The 17228-nt window shown below is 36.4% G+C and overlaps 1 protein-coding gene across 1 annotated transcript in view; it reads left to right on the top strand.

The window, feature by feature from the left end:
- The first annotated feature begins 1976 nt into the window (after nt 1–1976).
- The window catches only part of LOC130562597 (latent-transforming growth factor beta-binding protein 4), a 66920-nt gene continuing 51668 nt past the window's right edge, over nt 1977–17228 (top strand). Inside the window, exons 1-4 of the mRNA XM_057347693.1 lie at nt 1977–2301; nt 6580–6650; nt 8323–8617; nt 13403–13605. Of these exons, the coding sequence (XP_057203676.1) occupies nt 2093–2301; nt 6580–6650; nt 8323–8617; nt 13403–13605 (778 nt within the window). The 5' untranslated portion in view covers nt 1977–2092. The remainder of the gene's footprint in view (nt 2302–6579; nt 6651–8322; nt 8618–13402; nt 13606–17228) is intronic.

The raw sequence follows: 17228 nt of genomic DNA, 5'->3' as shown, positions 1-17228 counted from the left end.
TATAAGTTTTTCAAGACAAATTGACATGTTCCTTCTGGCAGTGGTTTTGTATGTTAATTTTTAACATATTTGAAATGTTGTTGGCCAAAACAATGGTTTTATTGTGTTTTTTCAACATTACTTTTTACATTTTTGCTGATTTGTGTTGTGCTTCTTGTTTGTTTAACTGTTTATCATGCATGGTTTAAATCGTTGGGGCACGTTGTCATGCTCTGTGTGGTGAAACAATTTCTTTGAATTTTAGTGCCATCTAGTGAATATGACACAACAGCACAGATTTAACCCTTACCTTGATACAAAAAATTACTCTGCACATTTCGTTTTATTTCATATTTTCGTACACATCAGGACTAAGACCACACAATATGTTTCATTTACATTTTAACAGGGATGGAAATGGAAATCTTTACATCTCATTAATGGTCTCCAAATGCTATGCACATTTCATCTTAAATAAAGTGTCATTTTCTGCATCTATGGTTTAAAAAGTATGGTTTCAAGATTTTACCAGTTTATAATCATAATCAGCATTTACCTTGAATGATCTTATAAACCATGAAAGATGTTAAGTTTATGACAGAACACAGCAGTCAGGTTAAACATTTTAAAACTGGATTTTGCTAGCAACACCCAGATCATGAGTTTAATACCCAAGGAACACACAAACCCAACTAAAGTTTGCTGAAATGTACAGCTTTGCAATGATAAAATGTGTATTTGTTTTACAATTTCATAAAACCATTAAATTAAATTAAAATAGAATTATTTCTGCGACCATGTTTTTCAGAATTGATAATGCATCAGTTTCATATTATGCATACAAATATGTGTGTGTGTTTGCAATTCAAATGACACAAAAACATGTTGATAGATAATGTTACTTCAAAGTATAAGTTCTACCTCTCCTCTGCAGGAACAGCCTACAGAAGTCATAGCATCGGTCCCTGGTGAGGAAGGTCCAGTGGCCACAGAGGACGATGACAGCAAGGACTGTGGAGAGAGGATATTCTTCCTTATCGGGGTCTCTGCCATCATCCTTAATCTTCTAGTAGTGGTGTTTGTGTACATTTACACCCCCGTGTGAAGAGAAGTTCACTACTTTTGACTAGACACCCAACCTTCAGACATCTGGACTTTCTTACCACTCAAAGGAATAGGCACACGGTTGTTTGGCTGAGCAGCATAGAAAAATACATTTCCTAACTGTAGGATACATTTTTTGTTTGACGTTTTGTGTTTTTTATGTATTTTGTTGCAGTGTTATAATGCACACCTGTGGCAGAATAAGGTTTAGGCGACATGCAAGCGTCTTGGTTTGTATGCTGATTTCAACTTGAGAAGAAATGTTAACCTTGCATACATAAATAATGAAAGGCTTGTAAAAACGGTGTTTTATTTTCTTTTTAGATTTTTTTCAACACTTTCAAACTTTTGATAAAAAATAAAATAAAAAACACTTAAATTAATTTAAATTATTATATTAATTTAAATAAATTAATTGAATTATTATTTTATCACCTTCAATTATTACATTACATATACATTTTATTTTTCATATGATTAGTTAACTACAAAAATTACGTGTGTTTTAATTATGGCTTTTATTTTGATAAACGGAAATATTAGAGTGCAGCTCCCCTTCGAAAAAAAATATTAATGAATAAAAAATAAAACCAATATGAATAATATGATATGAACCAACAAAATATGTGAACCAACGAAATAAAACTAAGACTTATAAAATAAGAAATGATTAACACTTTTAAACTGCACGATTTTCAGGTAGTGTTTATAAACGACAACCTATCAAGCGACTCTCTCTCTGAGTCTGGGCTCTGATTGGCTGCCTTCTGCCTACTTCTGCCTACAAGACAGAAATCATTCTGATTGGCTCAAAGTTTTTTGCACCTCTTTCATTCGAGTCACTCATGGAGCCTGCGGACTGAACGCAACGCCAGAGCAGAGATGGAGAGAGGACACCGTTACAATGAATGAGGAACCAGTGACATTGATGCAAGAGTGATTATGTCTTTCAATCTGAGAGCAACACATCAAAAGTAATTAACTGAAAAGTACCACGTTCGGAACAGCGATGTCGGAACAGAGGAGACTGTCTTTCTGCATATTTGCAAGTCTATTTATAGCTGTTATTTCACTCGCGATCGCAAACTCATCAGTCAGTGATCAGTCATCATCACATCACATCGGTCATAATAATATAAATTCTGCGCAAACCCGGAGCAAAGCACAGAGACAAAGACCTCAGACCAACACTACACGAATACAAATTGATTTAAAAGGGTAAGTGCGTTCTTTAAAGTCATCTCAAACGGCCTTGAATTTAATTTACATAATAGGCTACAATAGATTAGATATTTGCCGTATTATATGTGATTTTAGTATTTTTTTAGATTCCAAAACAAACGAATTCAATCAATAATTGTGCACTTAACATTTAATCATTTTTAGAAACTTTTGTTATTGTTATTATTAAGTTACTTAAAAGAAAAACAAGAGCCAATAATAACAGTACTGCAATGTCAAATTTGACGTTGTAGTCCAGATGCAAAACAAAAATATGTAGAAGTAGCTAGTAGAAAAACATAGAAAAAGAGAAAACAACAAAGATATTTAAAAAAGGGTTATTCATAGGAAGTGCCTTGTGTATACAGTCAAAATAGGTTGTGTACATCCCTTAAAAATGTTTTGACTATGATACCAGGAGAGCTTCTAGTAAAGGAGGCACGTCATGCTTTTAACTGAACATCCAATCCTTGTCTTGACCCGCTGTCTAAACTGTTGCTTTTTGTCTTTAGTGTGTCATCGTGTTCTACATTTAAAAGCCATTTATAGATCCCACGAGACAGCTCCTCACTTTACTTTAACCAGACACCCCACAGTTATTTAAAGAATTATCATAACACCATAAAAAACCGACCTACCGTATATCTTCACAGTGGTACTAAAGACCCTAACTTTCACCCAAAGCTATCACCGGAAGTGTTGATCCTTCAAGCATGAGAGGAATTCCTGATTATCCTGCAAAAGCTGAGACACAGCGACTGGTCTTTTTAAGCCATTACAATGCAGTAAATTACTTTCTCTTTTTACATTCATATTGAGCTAAAATGCAATTGAATCTCTGCAAAAGTTCACCATGGATGCACCACTGCTCTTCAGAAACAATCATTGTGCCTACAGGTCATCCAAGGACATTGACTGTGGCCAAACGTTCTTTGGTGGCAGGGAGGAAGGATATGGTAGCGTTTTAACAAGCTGTGAAAGGAGAGGGAGGTGTTGTTGTGGAGTTTAGTGATGCGAACAGGCCAAATGCAGGTTCAGGAGTTCAGAGCACGAAAGGCAAGTTTTAAGAACGGGCTCCTATTCAGATCCCATCAACGGCGTCTTTGACACCTCTGAAATTTAAAAGGGGGACAGAAACACTTTCATTCCTTATTCATGGTGGTGGCAAGCAAATGGGAGCTTTATGATAATCCAGCAGTTAGCGCACATGTTTGACCTCGATGACTGCAGTCAAAGTTTTATAGAAGCCTATGTTTGGACCTCTGTTATGGGGTGCTGAGGAAAAAAGTTGGGGCCAAGGAGAAAACCATAAACGTTGTATTTTCTCTTGCTTTCTTTGGAATGCAACACATTGTTTTTAAATAAAAGTGCAGTAGTGCCCTTTTAAAATCTTTATTTTACAGTCTTTGTTTGAGATGCTCATGCTCATTGTACTTTGGGAAAGATGTAAAGACTCGCCTATTGCTCCATTGTGTTTGATGCCTTAGAAACATTGCCTTCTGTATTTGCAGTCAGCTCACACAGGGAGAACAAAAAGTTAAATGTTGCCTGTAGGCGAGAGATGCAAAAACAGCTGGTAAAGAACAGACGTTGTATTTTGGACGATACCCAAAAGCCAACATAATTGTTCTCAAAATTATGAGTGGATTTTAAGTAATGTAATATATGTTCTCCTTACAGAAAAAACTGAAAATTCTGTCATCATTTACTCACCCTCAAATTGTTTCAAATCTGTGTAAATTTCATTGTTATGCTAAACGCAAAGAAAGATATTTAGAAGAATGTTTGTAAGCAAACACATCTGGGGCACTATAGATTTCCGTATAGGGAAAAAACTACTATGGTAGTTAATGGTGCCCCAGAGCTGTTTAGTTTCTGACATTCTTCAAAATATCTTCTTTTGTGGTCAACAGTACAAAGATTTTATACAGTTTTGGAACAACTTGAGGGTTAGTAAATGATGACAAAATGTTCACTTTTTGGTTAACTATCCCTTTAGGAACTGCAGTGTGTCTGTTGTATCAAGATTACCACGTGAACTGAATAAGCACAGACATGTTTGATCACTATGGAGTCTTGCTTTAATGGGATGTGAGGAAGGTCACTCCTCTCTCAGCTCTGTAAACATTGCTCAGGTCTGATTTGGAATGTATCGTTTAAGTGTTGAGTCCGCATTAAAACCCAAACTGGGTATAAAAGCTGACGCTAAATTTCCATTCTGTCAGTTCAGGCATTTCCCTATTTGGGTCTAATAGTGAAGGGTCAAGGCCTTTATTTATGAGATCAGACAGATAGGCTGGTGTAAAGGAGTTACAGTCAGAGACGTGAGACCGTTTTAGTTTGAGGATGAACAGAATCATATTAATGTTTCTGTAGCAGGCACTATAATGAATGAAAAACGAATACTTATTGACATACTTATGGAAACTAATACTTATAACTAATACTTATTAAAAACCAATCAAATAATGAGTCGTGAGAAAATACATTTTGATATATATTTTACAGTACAGTTTTATCCATCCAGCATTATGTGTGTAAATGTAAGTAACACATTTAACATCTTGGTCCTGTGAGAGCCGCCGTAGTGCTTCGAAAGTGAGGGGGAGGGGCTTAGTGAGCCGTTGGTTGCAATTCTCAACCTCACCGCTAGTTGCCACTAAAATTCACACACCGGACTTTTAATTAATTTTTCAATTAGCTTTTATAGTTTTCATTTTATGCCATTTTTTTGTTAATATTTTAGCAATTTTGTTGTATGCTCCTGTCATTCTACTAATTTTGTGTTTATTTTTCATATTGGTTTATAAATGTATTTTTATAGTTTTATTTATTTCGTTTTCATTTAGACATATAAATATAAACCATATAAAGATAGTTTTTTATTTATTTTTAGTTCATAATTTTAGTACCTCAACTTAACCTCTTGAGACGCACTCGTTCGTTGGCGGTATTGACGTCACTATTACTATTTAACACAATTATACTATTTAACGTTGTTTACAATGACTATATATATTACGGTCAAAAAGTATTAACAAGATTCACAAACTATACATCGTTTAAAGTGTATTAAGGTTTACTGTCAGTATATGATCTCTGTTTTGTGATGTAAATGCTTCAGCAACAATATAGTAATTTGTGACGGAAGTGCAAATAACAACATGCAGAGTAAAAAAGGGACTTTATACCTTTGTTTTGATATAACGATCATGAGTCGAATCCAATCTGTCGCAGCTGTGAAAAAAGTTCAGGAAAACTGTTTAGTGGAATACATCCAATGGCCTTTTTTGTCCACAATAGCGTAAAAACGTTCAGTTGCTAAGGCTATAAACATTTCTGTTTTCGTTAGTTTTTCAAATATTTAGGTCGATGTTTTACTTAATTTCAATTAACAGAAATATTTTAAGTAAACTAGTTTCAGTAAACTATAATAACCTGAATTAGCTTTGAGTACTCTTCGAGTACTATTGAAAGGTTTTAGGCCATTCTGGCCTCCGATCGCCAATACCACTTCTGTCTCAATCAGCTTGTGCTGAACAGAGATCACACATCTCTCTTCCTCATATACAGCTCCAGTAATGTCCCTTCTGAAGCCAGACAATAAAAGCACAAAACTGTAACTAATTATCAAATCCCTCTCAGTGTTGTAGAAGGGTTAGGTGATCGGAGTTATGCACGCCGGTCACAGTGTTTAAAACAAGTCGTGGGATTGTGCTAGTGTGCTATTGTCTTTACGTCCCAAAGCCACTAAATAGATGCTGTCGGGCATCTGAAGAAAATTCTTAATCCACTAAAGTTTACCCATCTGAAAAGTGCCATGCCTACGCTGCTCTGGGAAACGCAATATTTCTCCTGTGCATGGCCGCAGGGACAGAGGCCCAACAAGAGGGGTGTCCATAACAAACTCACACCCCCTCTCGTTTTTATTCATCGCCGCTATTTGTCCACGCTGAATACAACACAGGGTGAAGGGTCAGTTTAAACTCAGGGCTATTCACCCAGTCAATGCATATTAAGGGGCCCGGGGCCACGGATTGTAAGTCTTTTAAAGATGCACTTTCAGAGGTGTTTAAATCGCGATTATGCCCGACAGATTGAATTTGCGTGGAGTCTGAAATAAACAGTAAAATAAGCAGCAATGTTTTTCTCAACCTTACACAGCGTGATGCGTGTGAAAATGAAGGATTGTTTAGTTTGTGCTTATGCTTTTTTTAATCATACAATCACCCCATCACCTTTGATCTCTCTCTGACACCATTGATCTTTTTGCAGACCCAACGTTTGTGGCACCAGGTGTTGCCTTTCATGGCTAGTCAACCCCAAGACCGGACAATGCACAAAACGTGAGTAGATTTTCATTCTTTTGGTTCCAATTCTGATTAGTTTATACACTTCATGTTGTTACAAAGACATATATATATATATATATATATATGTCTTGTATCTTGCTCAAATCCGTTTATTTTGTCTCACTTGTAAAGTGTGCAGATGAACAGGAGTGTCAACACAGCTGGCTGTTGTAACAGCTTCATTCATAAACAGAAGGGGGATGATGTGCAAAGCCAATGAGCTTTCATTTATACAGGATGGATGAAGTATAAAAACAAACCTTGCGATAGTAGTATTAAAACTTTGTAGAGGTTTATCTGCTCGCTTTTTAAAGATGGCATACAAGTAGGATTTTTTAACAGAATGTGTCAGAATTAGGATCTTGTATGTTTGTAAACGGACGAAAACGCACAGACTGTATGACATCAGTTTAACTTAGCTTCTCAGATGACATTGTAACCCTCACAACACTCTTACTCCGGGATTCAGAAATGGTGAAACTTATTGTGTAGAATTGGTAACAAGTGTTAGATGTAGGTCAGATACAATCTGATACAGCCTTGACTTGAAGGCATAGTTCACCCAAATATGAAAATTCTGTCATCATCAGAAGACAAAAGAAGATATATAAAGGATTTGGGAACCAAACAATAGTGGTACTTGCATTGGTTTTGTGTCTGTACATTAGAAGTCAATGGGTACCGCCGTTGTTCGGTACCAACATTCTTCAAAATATCTTCTTTTGTAAAATGACAAGAGGGTGAGTAAATGATGACAGAATTTTCATTTTTGGGTGAACATTCCCTGTAAGAGTCAGTCATATTTTTTTTTGAGTAAAATCATGCATTACGTCCATGTTACAGTTGATGGAGACAGTTACGACAGACGAGATGTTATATCAAAAAGCCTAGCATTGCCTCAAGTGATTCTTAAGTTAATGGTCATAAGTGCACACATGTAAATCTGGTTTTGATTTAGTTTTACTGTACACAGTGTTCTTTGTTTCAGTGTGTAGCTGTTATTGTTGTTATTTGTTCACAATTCATTCTTTGTTTATTCATTTTTTATTGATATATTTTTATTAGGCTTATGTGGAGCATTAAAGATTTGCACTCACAGAGATCCCTTTGAGTTTCTGCCGTAAAAACATACTTTTTGTGTGTAAACAACATAGGAGTCTGAACATTATAACATTCCTCTTAAGTAGGCCAAAATGACCAGGCCAATACCTGGTTAAGGCAGCTTTCAACAGCCTGAGCTCTTGACCACAACTAATCCAGTACCTCAGCTTTCTCATCATAATCTACATCTTGCTAATCCTTATTTAGATAGATTTACACTCTTATAACTAACCCCTTGACCCAGGTGCCTTTAAAGGGCCAGTGCAACTTAAACTCAGTTCATTGTTTGTTGTCATGGGAGAGCAACCAAAAAAACTGCCCCAGATCCTGCGGTTAAGGGGGGAATAGCCTACCTCTTTGCACCAAATGAGGGGGGCCTTCCCAAAATGTTTTGTCCTGAGACCTGTAAAATTTAGCGCCATGCCCATTTGTCCAATTTAGGAGTTTCTGAATGGCTGTAGTGGCTGCAATGCTCCGTTTTACAAGTTGGGAAAACATTAAAAGAAAGTGTTGCCATGTTGGAAAAAATACAATAAACATGTTCTGTTTGTCACTGTCTCACTAGCAAGATGTCATCCCCGATGCCATAATAAAGCGATTTGTCGTCGGCCGAACATCTGTCAGTGTCGTCCTGGTTTTCACGGTCATCGCTGTGAGCACGCTAATGTTTCCTCAACCCCGAGCTCCTGGTTTGAAGCACAGCTTGGTCCCACCGTACTCTCAACTACAGCCACACCAGCAGTCACTGCAGTTTCCACCACCACCCACCAGAACGTCTCCATGTTTGACTCGGACCGAGCTCCCAGAGAAGCCAACCCAGATGTCTGGAAGTCGTATTCATTACAGTGGCAACCGCTCAAGTAAGTGAACTTATAATGCTATATTTTTTAACAGTACAAAACAGTTCCAAGAAATGTTAAACGTTTCGAATTCAGAGAATGGCACTTATCACCTCAAAAATAAACGCTTAAGCCAATTTAGAGTCAAATTAATCCAAACGCTCTATCAGATGCCGTCGGAAAATATCAAGAAAATGCTATTATACACTCATGGTGTGCTGTAAAACTGCCAGAAAAAAAAACAGATCCCATCCTTTATCTCCATAACGTAATCACAAATGGCCACACTGCGTCTCATTTGTACAAATGATTAAAATATTGATGTCTGAGATTCTGTGAACCTGGAGACTGCAGTGTACTTTGTGAGTTTATAAACGTTTTGCTTAAATAACTAGCTCATAAATGGCTGATTAAATACTATCCTCCATTGAAATGAGTGGAGGCTTGGACCCGGAAACAGTATTCCTTACGTCACGACTTAACAAGTGGACTGCAGCTGATTGTACTTCAGGTTCATTTATCACACTGGAAATGAAAGGTCACATTGGAATGGATACGGTTGGAATAAAATATGGAAAACCGTGTTCTTCGTGATAATTAATTATTTATATACTTGTGCACTATGCATTCAGTTGCAAAAGTATTAGTCATCAAGTATGCCATGCATACCTAGAACGTGCAGGCTCAGAATATACATGCTGTATGCTGCAAAAAAAGTATGATTATGTTAGTAGGAAGTACGGGTATGAACAGTGTGAGTAAGGCGGTTATTCTGAACAATCCTAGACACTAAAACCAGTGATTTGACCTTTACTCTATGACATACACACCCCCTGTTTATGTTAGGAGACACGTTAAAGTGAGATCATATCAGTTACGGATGTGAGGGTGAAAGTAAACGGTTGTCTTATTCATTTTTTTCTTGTAAGCTTTAAAATGTCACATTTTATCAGTGACAGTCCTGCTGATGGAACCCATATGACTGTTTTACTCTCCAAAACCCACACGTGGAGCTGTGTTGTGCTGACCTTGCATTGTTTTGCTCTGATACATCTTAGTAAAACCAACACAAATGTTGGTAACACTTTACAACAAGGTTGTATTTGTTAACATTAGTAAATAAATGCATTAACTAACATTAAAAGAGCAGTTCATCAAGTTGTTTCAAATCTGTATACATTTCTTTGTTCTGTTGAACACAAAAGAAGATATTTAGAAGAATGTAGAAAAGCAAACAGTTCTGGGGCACTTTTGACTACCATTGAAATTGTTCCTACTATAGTAGTCAACTGTTTGTTTACAAGCATTCTTCCAAATATCTTTCTCTGTGTTCATCAGAACAAAGAAATTTATACATATTTGGAACAACTCAAGGTGAGTAAATGATGATAGAATTCTCATTTTTGGGTGAACTGCCCCTTTAACCAACAATGAGCAATATAGTTTTTAGCATTTATTAATGTTTGTTAATGTTAGTTAATATCAAAATAGTTGTTCATGTTAGCTCATGGTGTATTAACCAATGTTAACATTTGCAACATTTGATTTAAAACTAATTAGTAAATGCGAAATTGACAATAACTAAGATGAATAAATGCTGTATAAGTATTGTTCATTGTTAGTTCAAGTTCGCTATTTCATTAACTAACGTTAACAAACACAACCTTATTGTAAAGTGTTACTACCTAAATGTTTTTCAAAAAAGAAATGTTGTTACTAGAACTTGTCCACAGGGGGCACTCTCAACTCCAGATTCACATGATCTACTGTAAATTCCCACACTACGGTATCCCACTGCCAGTAAGCGGCAGCACAGAGCTTTTGCACATAGAGTACATCCCTGAAAAGAGACAAACTAAAGCGTGTTTGTCCTCCATTTATCCTCCTAAGTTACTTTGAAAATGTACTTTAATGTACAAAACACTCCATAAAGGAATTTTATGTTTATATTTGGGATTTTAATTCTATTTAACATGTACACTACTGTAATAATATGCAGCATTATAACAACTGTAAACAATGATGTCGATTCTTTTTGCAGTCAGAAACCTTAAGTAACCCTTATCTTCACATACAGTATTGTAGCCTGCTCTCCCACCCTGATCCAAAAACTTGAGCTATCAAACTAATCTCACCGGGATAATCTGAGCAAGAAGAAGGACTGCTCACTGTTAAACTGACATATTTATTGTGATTGGCACGTCCAATGAGCAGATGCTGATTTATGAGAGTCTTTTGTATTGCGTTCAGATGCAAAAGAACAAAAGATGATCTCTCTTTAAAGATTTCGAAGAAAAGTATTATGTTTGGAGAGCCACACCTCATCTGATCTCAGATTGATGGGGCAATGAATATCATAAAGTTAAGAAGTCTTGTCCTTTGGAAGTCTCTGATCTGAGCTTTGATATCCAAGATGGAAGGTATCTACTCTCTCTCAAAACAAGATAGAAATGAAGATACAAAGGGTATTGGGCTTGGCAGTCATGGTTCATGGTCATCCAGATGGATTTGGGAGCAGAGATTCAGATGTGGTTTTTAATAGGAACTCATCAATGCCAAACAAGAATGACCAGTTTACCTCTCTGTCTTCAACCTAGTGATTATGTATTTTATTTGCATGTGGTTCGCATTTATATTGACGATCTGAAATAGTAAAACTCAGACGTTGCACCCATGAGTTGTACCTCATAAATAGACTCGCATCACATGGAATAAGAATTGAAACAACTGTTTTCCCAAACTTTTCATTTCGCCTGTCAAGAAGCTGCAAAATCTCTGTCTGATATGGTATAATGAAAACCATTTTTTATATATACTATATATATATATATATATATATAAACTGCAACAAATTTTATAGTTTGGGCTTGGGTTCCAGAGCTTTATTGCCTGTTCTGAGGTAGTTTAGACCCACTTGGACTATGCCATGATGTCAGACTGTTGAGCAAGATAGTCTGATATTAAGCTTGGGAAGGAAGGGCCTGGTCTTGTGGAAACAGCTCGCTCACAATAGACTATTGAAAAGCTCCATTTAAGGGTCCGCTTCATCTGCTGTACCTGATGGGCCAATGTTGCTTACCTTGTGCTGACAGGCTGCGATTTCCTGAGATTTCAACAGCTTTTTTGATATCACATTCAATGTATAAACAAGATTGTATGATAAGTTCTCTGGTTTTGCATTGCTCCATGCCTGGCAACCGACCCCAGAGGGTGTAAACAACTGCAAAAACAACAAAGTTCTGCTGTTCACGGCTTATCTCGATACGAATGCTTGCTTTCGTCCGGAATGAAAGGTATGGGGTCTATGTATATCTTTTAGAAACTGCTTTGTCTAAAATGTTCTCAGAAAGGTTGTGACTCATTACAGAGAGGTTTACAGGAAACGTCCCTGATTATAGAAAGTGTTTAGGGAATTTTCTCAAAAGCATAAAATAAGAAATGGAGTATTAGTCTACACAGACAGACATGTATTTGGGTTTACAATCCAAAATGAGTATTGCACTTGGAAGAAAACGACTTTATTGTACAGTATACTGTATATGTTCTTGAGTAAGTTTAAAATAGTTAATCTGAGAAAACAGTTTTCTGGTCACTTTAGGGAGCATAACAGTCAGTTCCATGATCTACAGTAGATGTGAAAATGTTTAGAGCTTAGAGCAACTGTTGTAAATCCTCAGGGTTGTGTATTAGGATCTGCCCACTTGTCGTATTTAATGCTTTTCAGTGAATAGGACCTTGCTCAAATCATCCCCGGTGGATATCTGCTATGTTTACATTAATTACGTGCGTGTGTGAGACACTGGCTGTGGTTGTGTGTAAGTAGTAATGTCCATATAATCTGTTTTGCTAAGGACTCTCACCAGCATGTCTTTAAAGTCTGTGTTGAGGAAAATGAGCTTATGTTTTAGTCAGCCATAGTACCAACCTGTTTCTTTTACTTGGCAATAAGAAACATAATGCCTTTGTATGTGTGCCTGTGCCCATTAAATTTCTGTATAAATATTCAAACATGATCTGTCAAACCATTCCCTGTCATATTTCACTAAACCTCCGTCATGTTTACTTTGAGTCAGGTTTGGAGCGGCCTCGCAACATTTGCTTCAGCTTGGACATGCAGTTGTTCAGGAAACCGCTGCCATGTGAGAAGAAAGTTGGTTTCTGCTGCTCTCTTGTAATATTAGCCAGAGTTCTTTTAATAATTTTAATGGACTGTAAAACCGTGCGCTGTTTGAATTCAAAGAAGACATTTTAGATGGCTTGAATGGCTTTTAAGTATAACAAATGTCTGAATCATGGTGGGCTCTGTTTTAAATGTACGTCTTTATTATGAATCAGAATACAAGACATATGTTATTTATCTTGTAAGAATTCAAGTTGTATACTGTACCTAACATCAGAGTTGTCATTCACTGAAATGCACATACATCTTTATAAAATACATGACATTATATACTATATATGAAGAGTTTAAATGAGATAACTCTTTTTTATTATTCTGCATTCCAGTTAATATCAATCAAACTGCAGTTGGTTTGTTTTTATTTAAGCCATAATAACTCAAAAAATACAGCTAACTAACACAATAAAAACATAACATAATAAAAAAACATGATTTTTGAAAAACTTTTAAAACGAAGTTGACTCATTTTGGAACCAAACTCTTCATATTACTGTTATTACATCATCCTTCTACTGTATATACTATTTTACTGTACTATATACAATGTACGCAGTGTATGTGTCTTATTGGTTATGGAGATATTACTCTTCAAAGAGGAAGCATGTGCTTGTTTCACTGTGTCTCAGGTTAGAGGAGGCTCAGTCAGCCATACTGAAGAAAGCTCTGACTAGTAAAACTGCTGGGGAGAAGATCACAGGACTTATACTGAAATACATTGAATCAGAGCGAAGTAAACCACAGTCCTCCTCTTCTACCCAAGTCACAACAGTCTCCAGCATAAAGACCTTCCACACACAACGGGGACAGTACACCCTCATCTACACAGCAGGTCAGTCCATACCAGCTATACCAATGTTAATGTGTTTTATGCAAAACAGACACCTTTCGGTATAGTTCTTAACATCTCCGTTGTTTCTACTAGACAGCACTGAGATTAAATAAAGGCTTGTGTTATGCTTCTCAAAAAATTCTCCTGAAGTAATTATCCAGTAATCTGTCATGTGACTCTAGATTTTGAAAAGAACAAAGTCTCAAACTGTGCTCAGGTTTGCCAAGATACCGAAGTGTTGTTATGAACTCAAATATTTCTCATTCAATTCTTCCATAAACAGATTTGAACGGTGGCATTCACAGTTATATCATAGTGCTGTACTTTATATCAATAAATATCATCGCTTTTTTTTAGTTTGTTTGTTTTGTAGCAAGGTTAATTTAGTTTCTGTTTATTATTTATTGTTTATCTGTTTATTTTAGTTTCTGTTTATTAAAAAAGATAAACAAAAAAATAATAAAATATCAAAAGCATATAACAAAATTGCTAAAAATGTAACTAAAATTAATATAAAAACTACAAATAAAATCTAATTTAAAATATGAATAAAACTAAAAACAAATCTATAATAACTGTAAACAGGCACCGAAGTTTCAAAACGTTAAGTCATTTAAAGAGTTAAAACTAAACAAACCTTTCTCTATGATAAAAAATCCATGGGTAGTTGACAGACTAATATAATACGTTAACTGATGCATAAATTGAAACGATTTTCTATAATAGGACTGTATTTATAAAAGCAAATTGTACATTCTAAAGTTAAATCTGTCAGCATGTGAACCTTCAAGAAGTAGCAATGGCTTCAAAATAAAAAGAACTTGCTACAGTATATCTTGTTTTAATAATTTGGCATGGTTCCTGGATTGAAAACTTTTAGGCAGCGATAAATTTTATCTGTCCGTAGATTCGGGCTAGTTTGGATTTGGACAGTCCCTGATAAGCCATTGTAGCTTATTCCTGCCATTGTTTAGTTTGGCCCAGAGGTGTTAGTGCAGTAATTACTCAGGAGATGAATGTGGTGTTTTGTTAATGGGAACCCCTGTGTCTCCATGACCTCATAATCTGTTGGAATGGCCCTCTGTGGTTACAGATAGGAAGTGTGGGGAGTCTGACCCCATTTTCACTCACTAACACACACACACACATCGCAGGACACATGTCTGCTGTTGCTTATCTGAAGATTTATGGTCTTGAAGCCCTTGAATAATAATCCAGAGCTGATAAGTGAAAGTCTAGGGATTAGAGACACTGAACTGCGTGTCACTGCACCTTTTGGTAATTCAAGGAATTTAAAATGAACCATGACTTTGTTATGAAGATGTTTCGGCTCGGTGGAATATTTTTGTTACTTTGAGCTGGTATATACAGTTATACTTCATCCGAGTGCAGTTTAACATAATGAAGTGCAAACTTTATCAGAGGCCACAAATATTTCCCAGAAGGCCCTTTCTTCATCAGTCCTAGGCTTTTAAATCGAGAGCCAACTTGTAAAAATCCCTCCGTTACACACGTAACCTCAGGGCTTTCCTGCTTACCTTTCTTATCTGCTATGTTAACATTACAGTAGCACTACAGTAGTTACAGTATATACTTCCATTCTCAGATTGTCAATGTTCTTCGGCTTTAGAAATGGAAAATGAAACCAGAGACGTCACTTCACGTGGAAAAAGAAAGGGCTCCTGCCGAAAGCCAAATCTCTCGAAATACACCACCTAATGCAGACTGTAAAGGTAGAGTCCAAGTTTCCAAGTCGGGAAAGATTGCAACGAGTGACATAGCCGCTCCACTTTCTGATGGATGAGGAATCCTTTTTTTATTAATGACTTTTTTTAGCGATGACGTGCAAAATGGCACACATAAATATTTACACTCGTGCGATGATAGAAACATTTTCCTGGTTTCCCTGTGTAAATAACATGAAGAGATTGCAGTTGGCCACAGTGATACAGCTGTGGCTGGACTTGATGAAGACATTACTGTAGATCTTTATTGACGGAGTCAGGAGTGTTGCGCAATAGCTGGACCCTTATGCTCTCAATCAAGGTTTTATCATCCAGATTGTGTTGCCAAATGTGAATGCTTGTGTGAGATGTTGTTGACAGTGGATTTAGGTAAGCTTGTGATGAATGCTGTGATGAGTTTCTTCAGTGTCTGAAGTCAATAGCAGTGGTAAATGGAATAGTCCAAATAGGGGAAAGCAGTTGTAGGTTTAAAAACCATCTTAAAAGTACACTTGATGCTGAATCCACACTATATACATTATAATAATATTAAACCGAGTGGACAAATGATTTTCTTTGCTGTTGTGATGTAGTGATGGTCAGTTGCATTGCGTTTATTTTTCGTACCCCATTGGCAGATATTTTGCTTGTTATAAGCATAAACTTAAAAAAGTAAGTCATTTGGCTTCTTAAGTAAATGTGTCTTAATTTAAGAATATTTAGATATTTGTACTAAAAAAAAGACAAGAATACTACCGCAAAAAAAATTTCAGTGCTGCCCCATCTAAACTAAGCATCTGTAACAACCACCCCACCACCATGTGAAGGGTTTTGCTGAAAGTTTGATTAATATTTTGTGAAGCAATCGTAGTCGTACCCAAAACAACAAGACTGGTTGCCATGTTACGGCATGTTTTTCTGCTTCATTAATATGTTAAGTCTGACATCATGACACATTTTGACAAGCACTCTCACAGTGACTGACGTCCCTGTCCAGTTATAACAACTGGTGTGCATTATACTTTAATATACAGCAGTCATGGTATGGGGTGGGAATCGAAAATCAATTCCAATTCCGGAATCAGAATCGAAAGGTTAGGAATCGGATACTTGATATACAATTAAAATTTCAATTCCTCTTAGGCTATCAATTCCAAATGTTAAAGGGATAGTTTACCCAAAAATGAAAATTGTGCCATCATGTTCTCACCCTCATGTAATGTAATACCTGTATAAATTACTTTGTTCAGATGAACACAGAGAAAGATATTTTGGAAGTTACAAATGAGTTCGTCATGCCGTTTTGCTGTGTACTGAACCTATTCACTGCTCCATCAATGTTTCATGCCAAATCGCTTATTTCCTTGTTTAAAATGTACTGCAAGATGCAGTTCCTTTCCAAACCGCTATAAGCGCCGAACCTGTTTTTAGCCTAAATGCGATATGTCCTCTCGACCAATCAGAATTCGTTCGATGCAATCCAACATGGCGACGCTTTGAAGCGTTTGTTTGTGCTCAGTCTTCAAAATGAGTGCTTTAAACTATAATAACACTTTTGATGGCCTGGATAAGCCAGTGAGACCTACACCTGGGGGTAGAAAACGCCGACTGGACAAAGAAAATCACAAAAAGCAACAAAAAAAGAAGGTTCGTCACTCAGGTGGCACGTTAATACCCACCTGATGATGAATTTCAACAAGTTTTATGAAAGACCAAACAAGGTTGACCAGGACAGGGCCATACTTCATCTCCTGGACATAACGCGAATGAAAAGGCAGCGTCTGAAAATATTTTTATTTAATTAGTGGTATTTGTATGCGTGTTATTTTTAAATTATTTGTTTTATGTGGTGGACAATATTGAAACATGAAATTGAAAATGTTTATTTTATTTTACTAT

Source organism: Triplophysa rosa, linkage group LG12, assembly GCF_024868665.1.
Source record: "Triplophysa rosa linkage group LG12, Trosa_1v2, whole genome shotgun sequence".
In the NCBI taxonomy this organism is placed as follows: Eukaryota; Metazoa; Chordata; class Actinopteri; order Cypriniformes; family Nemacheilidae; genus Triplophysa; species Triplophysa rosa.
This window is presented reverse-complemented; position numbering and strand designations above follow the sequence as displayed.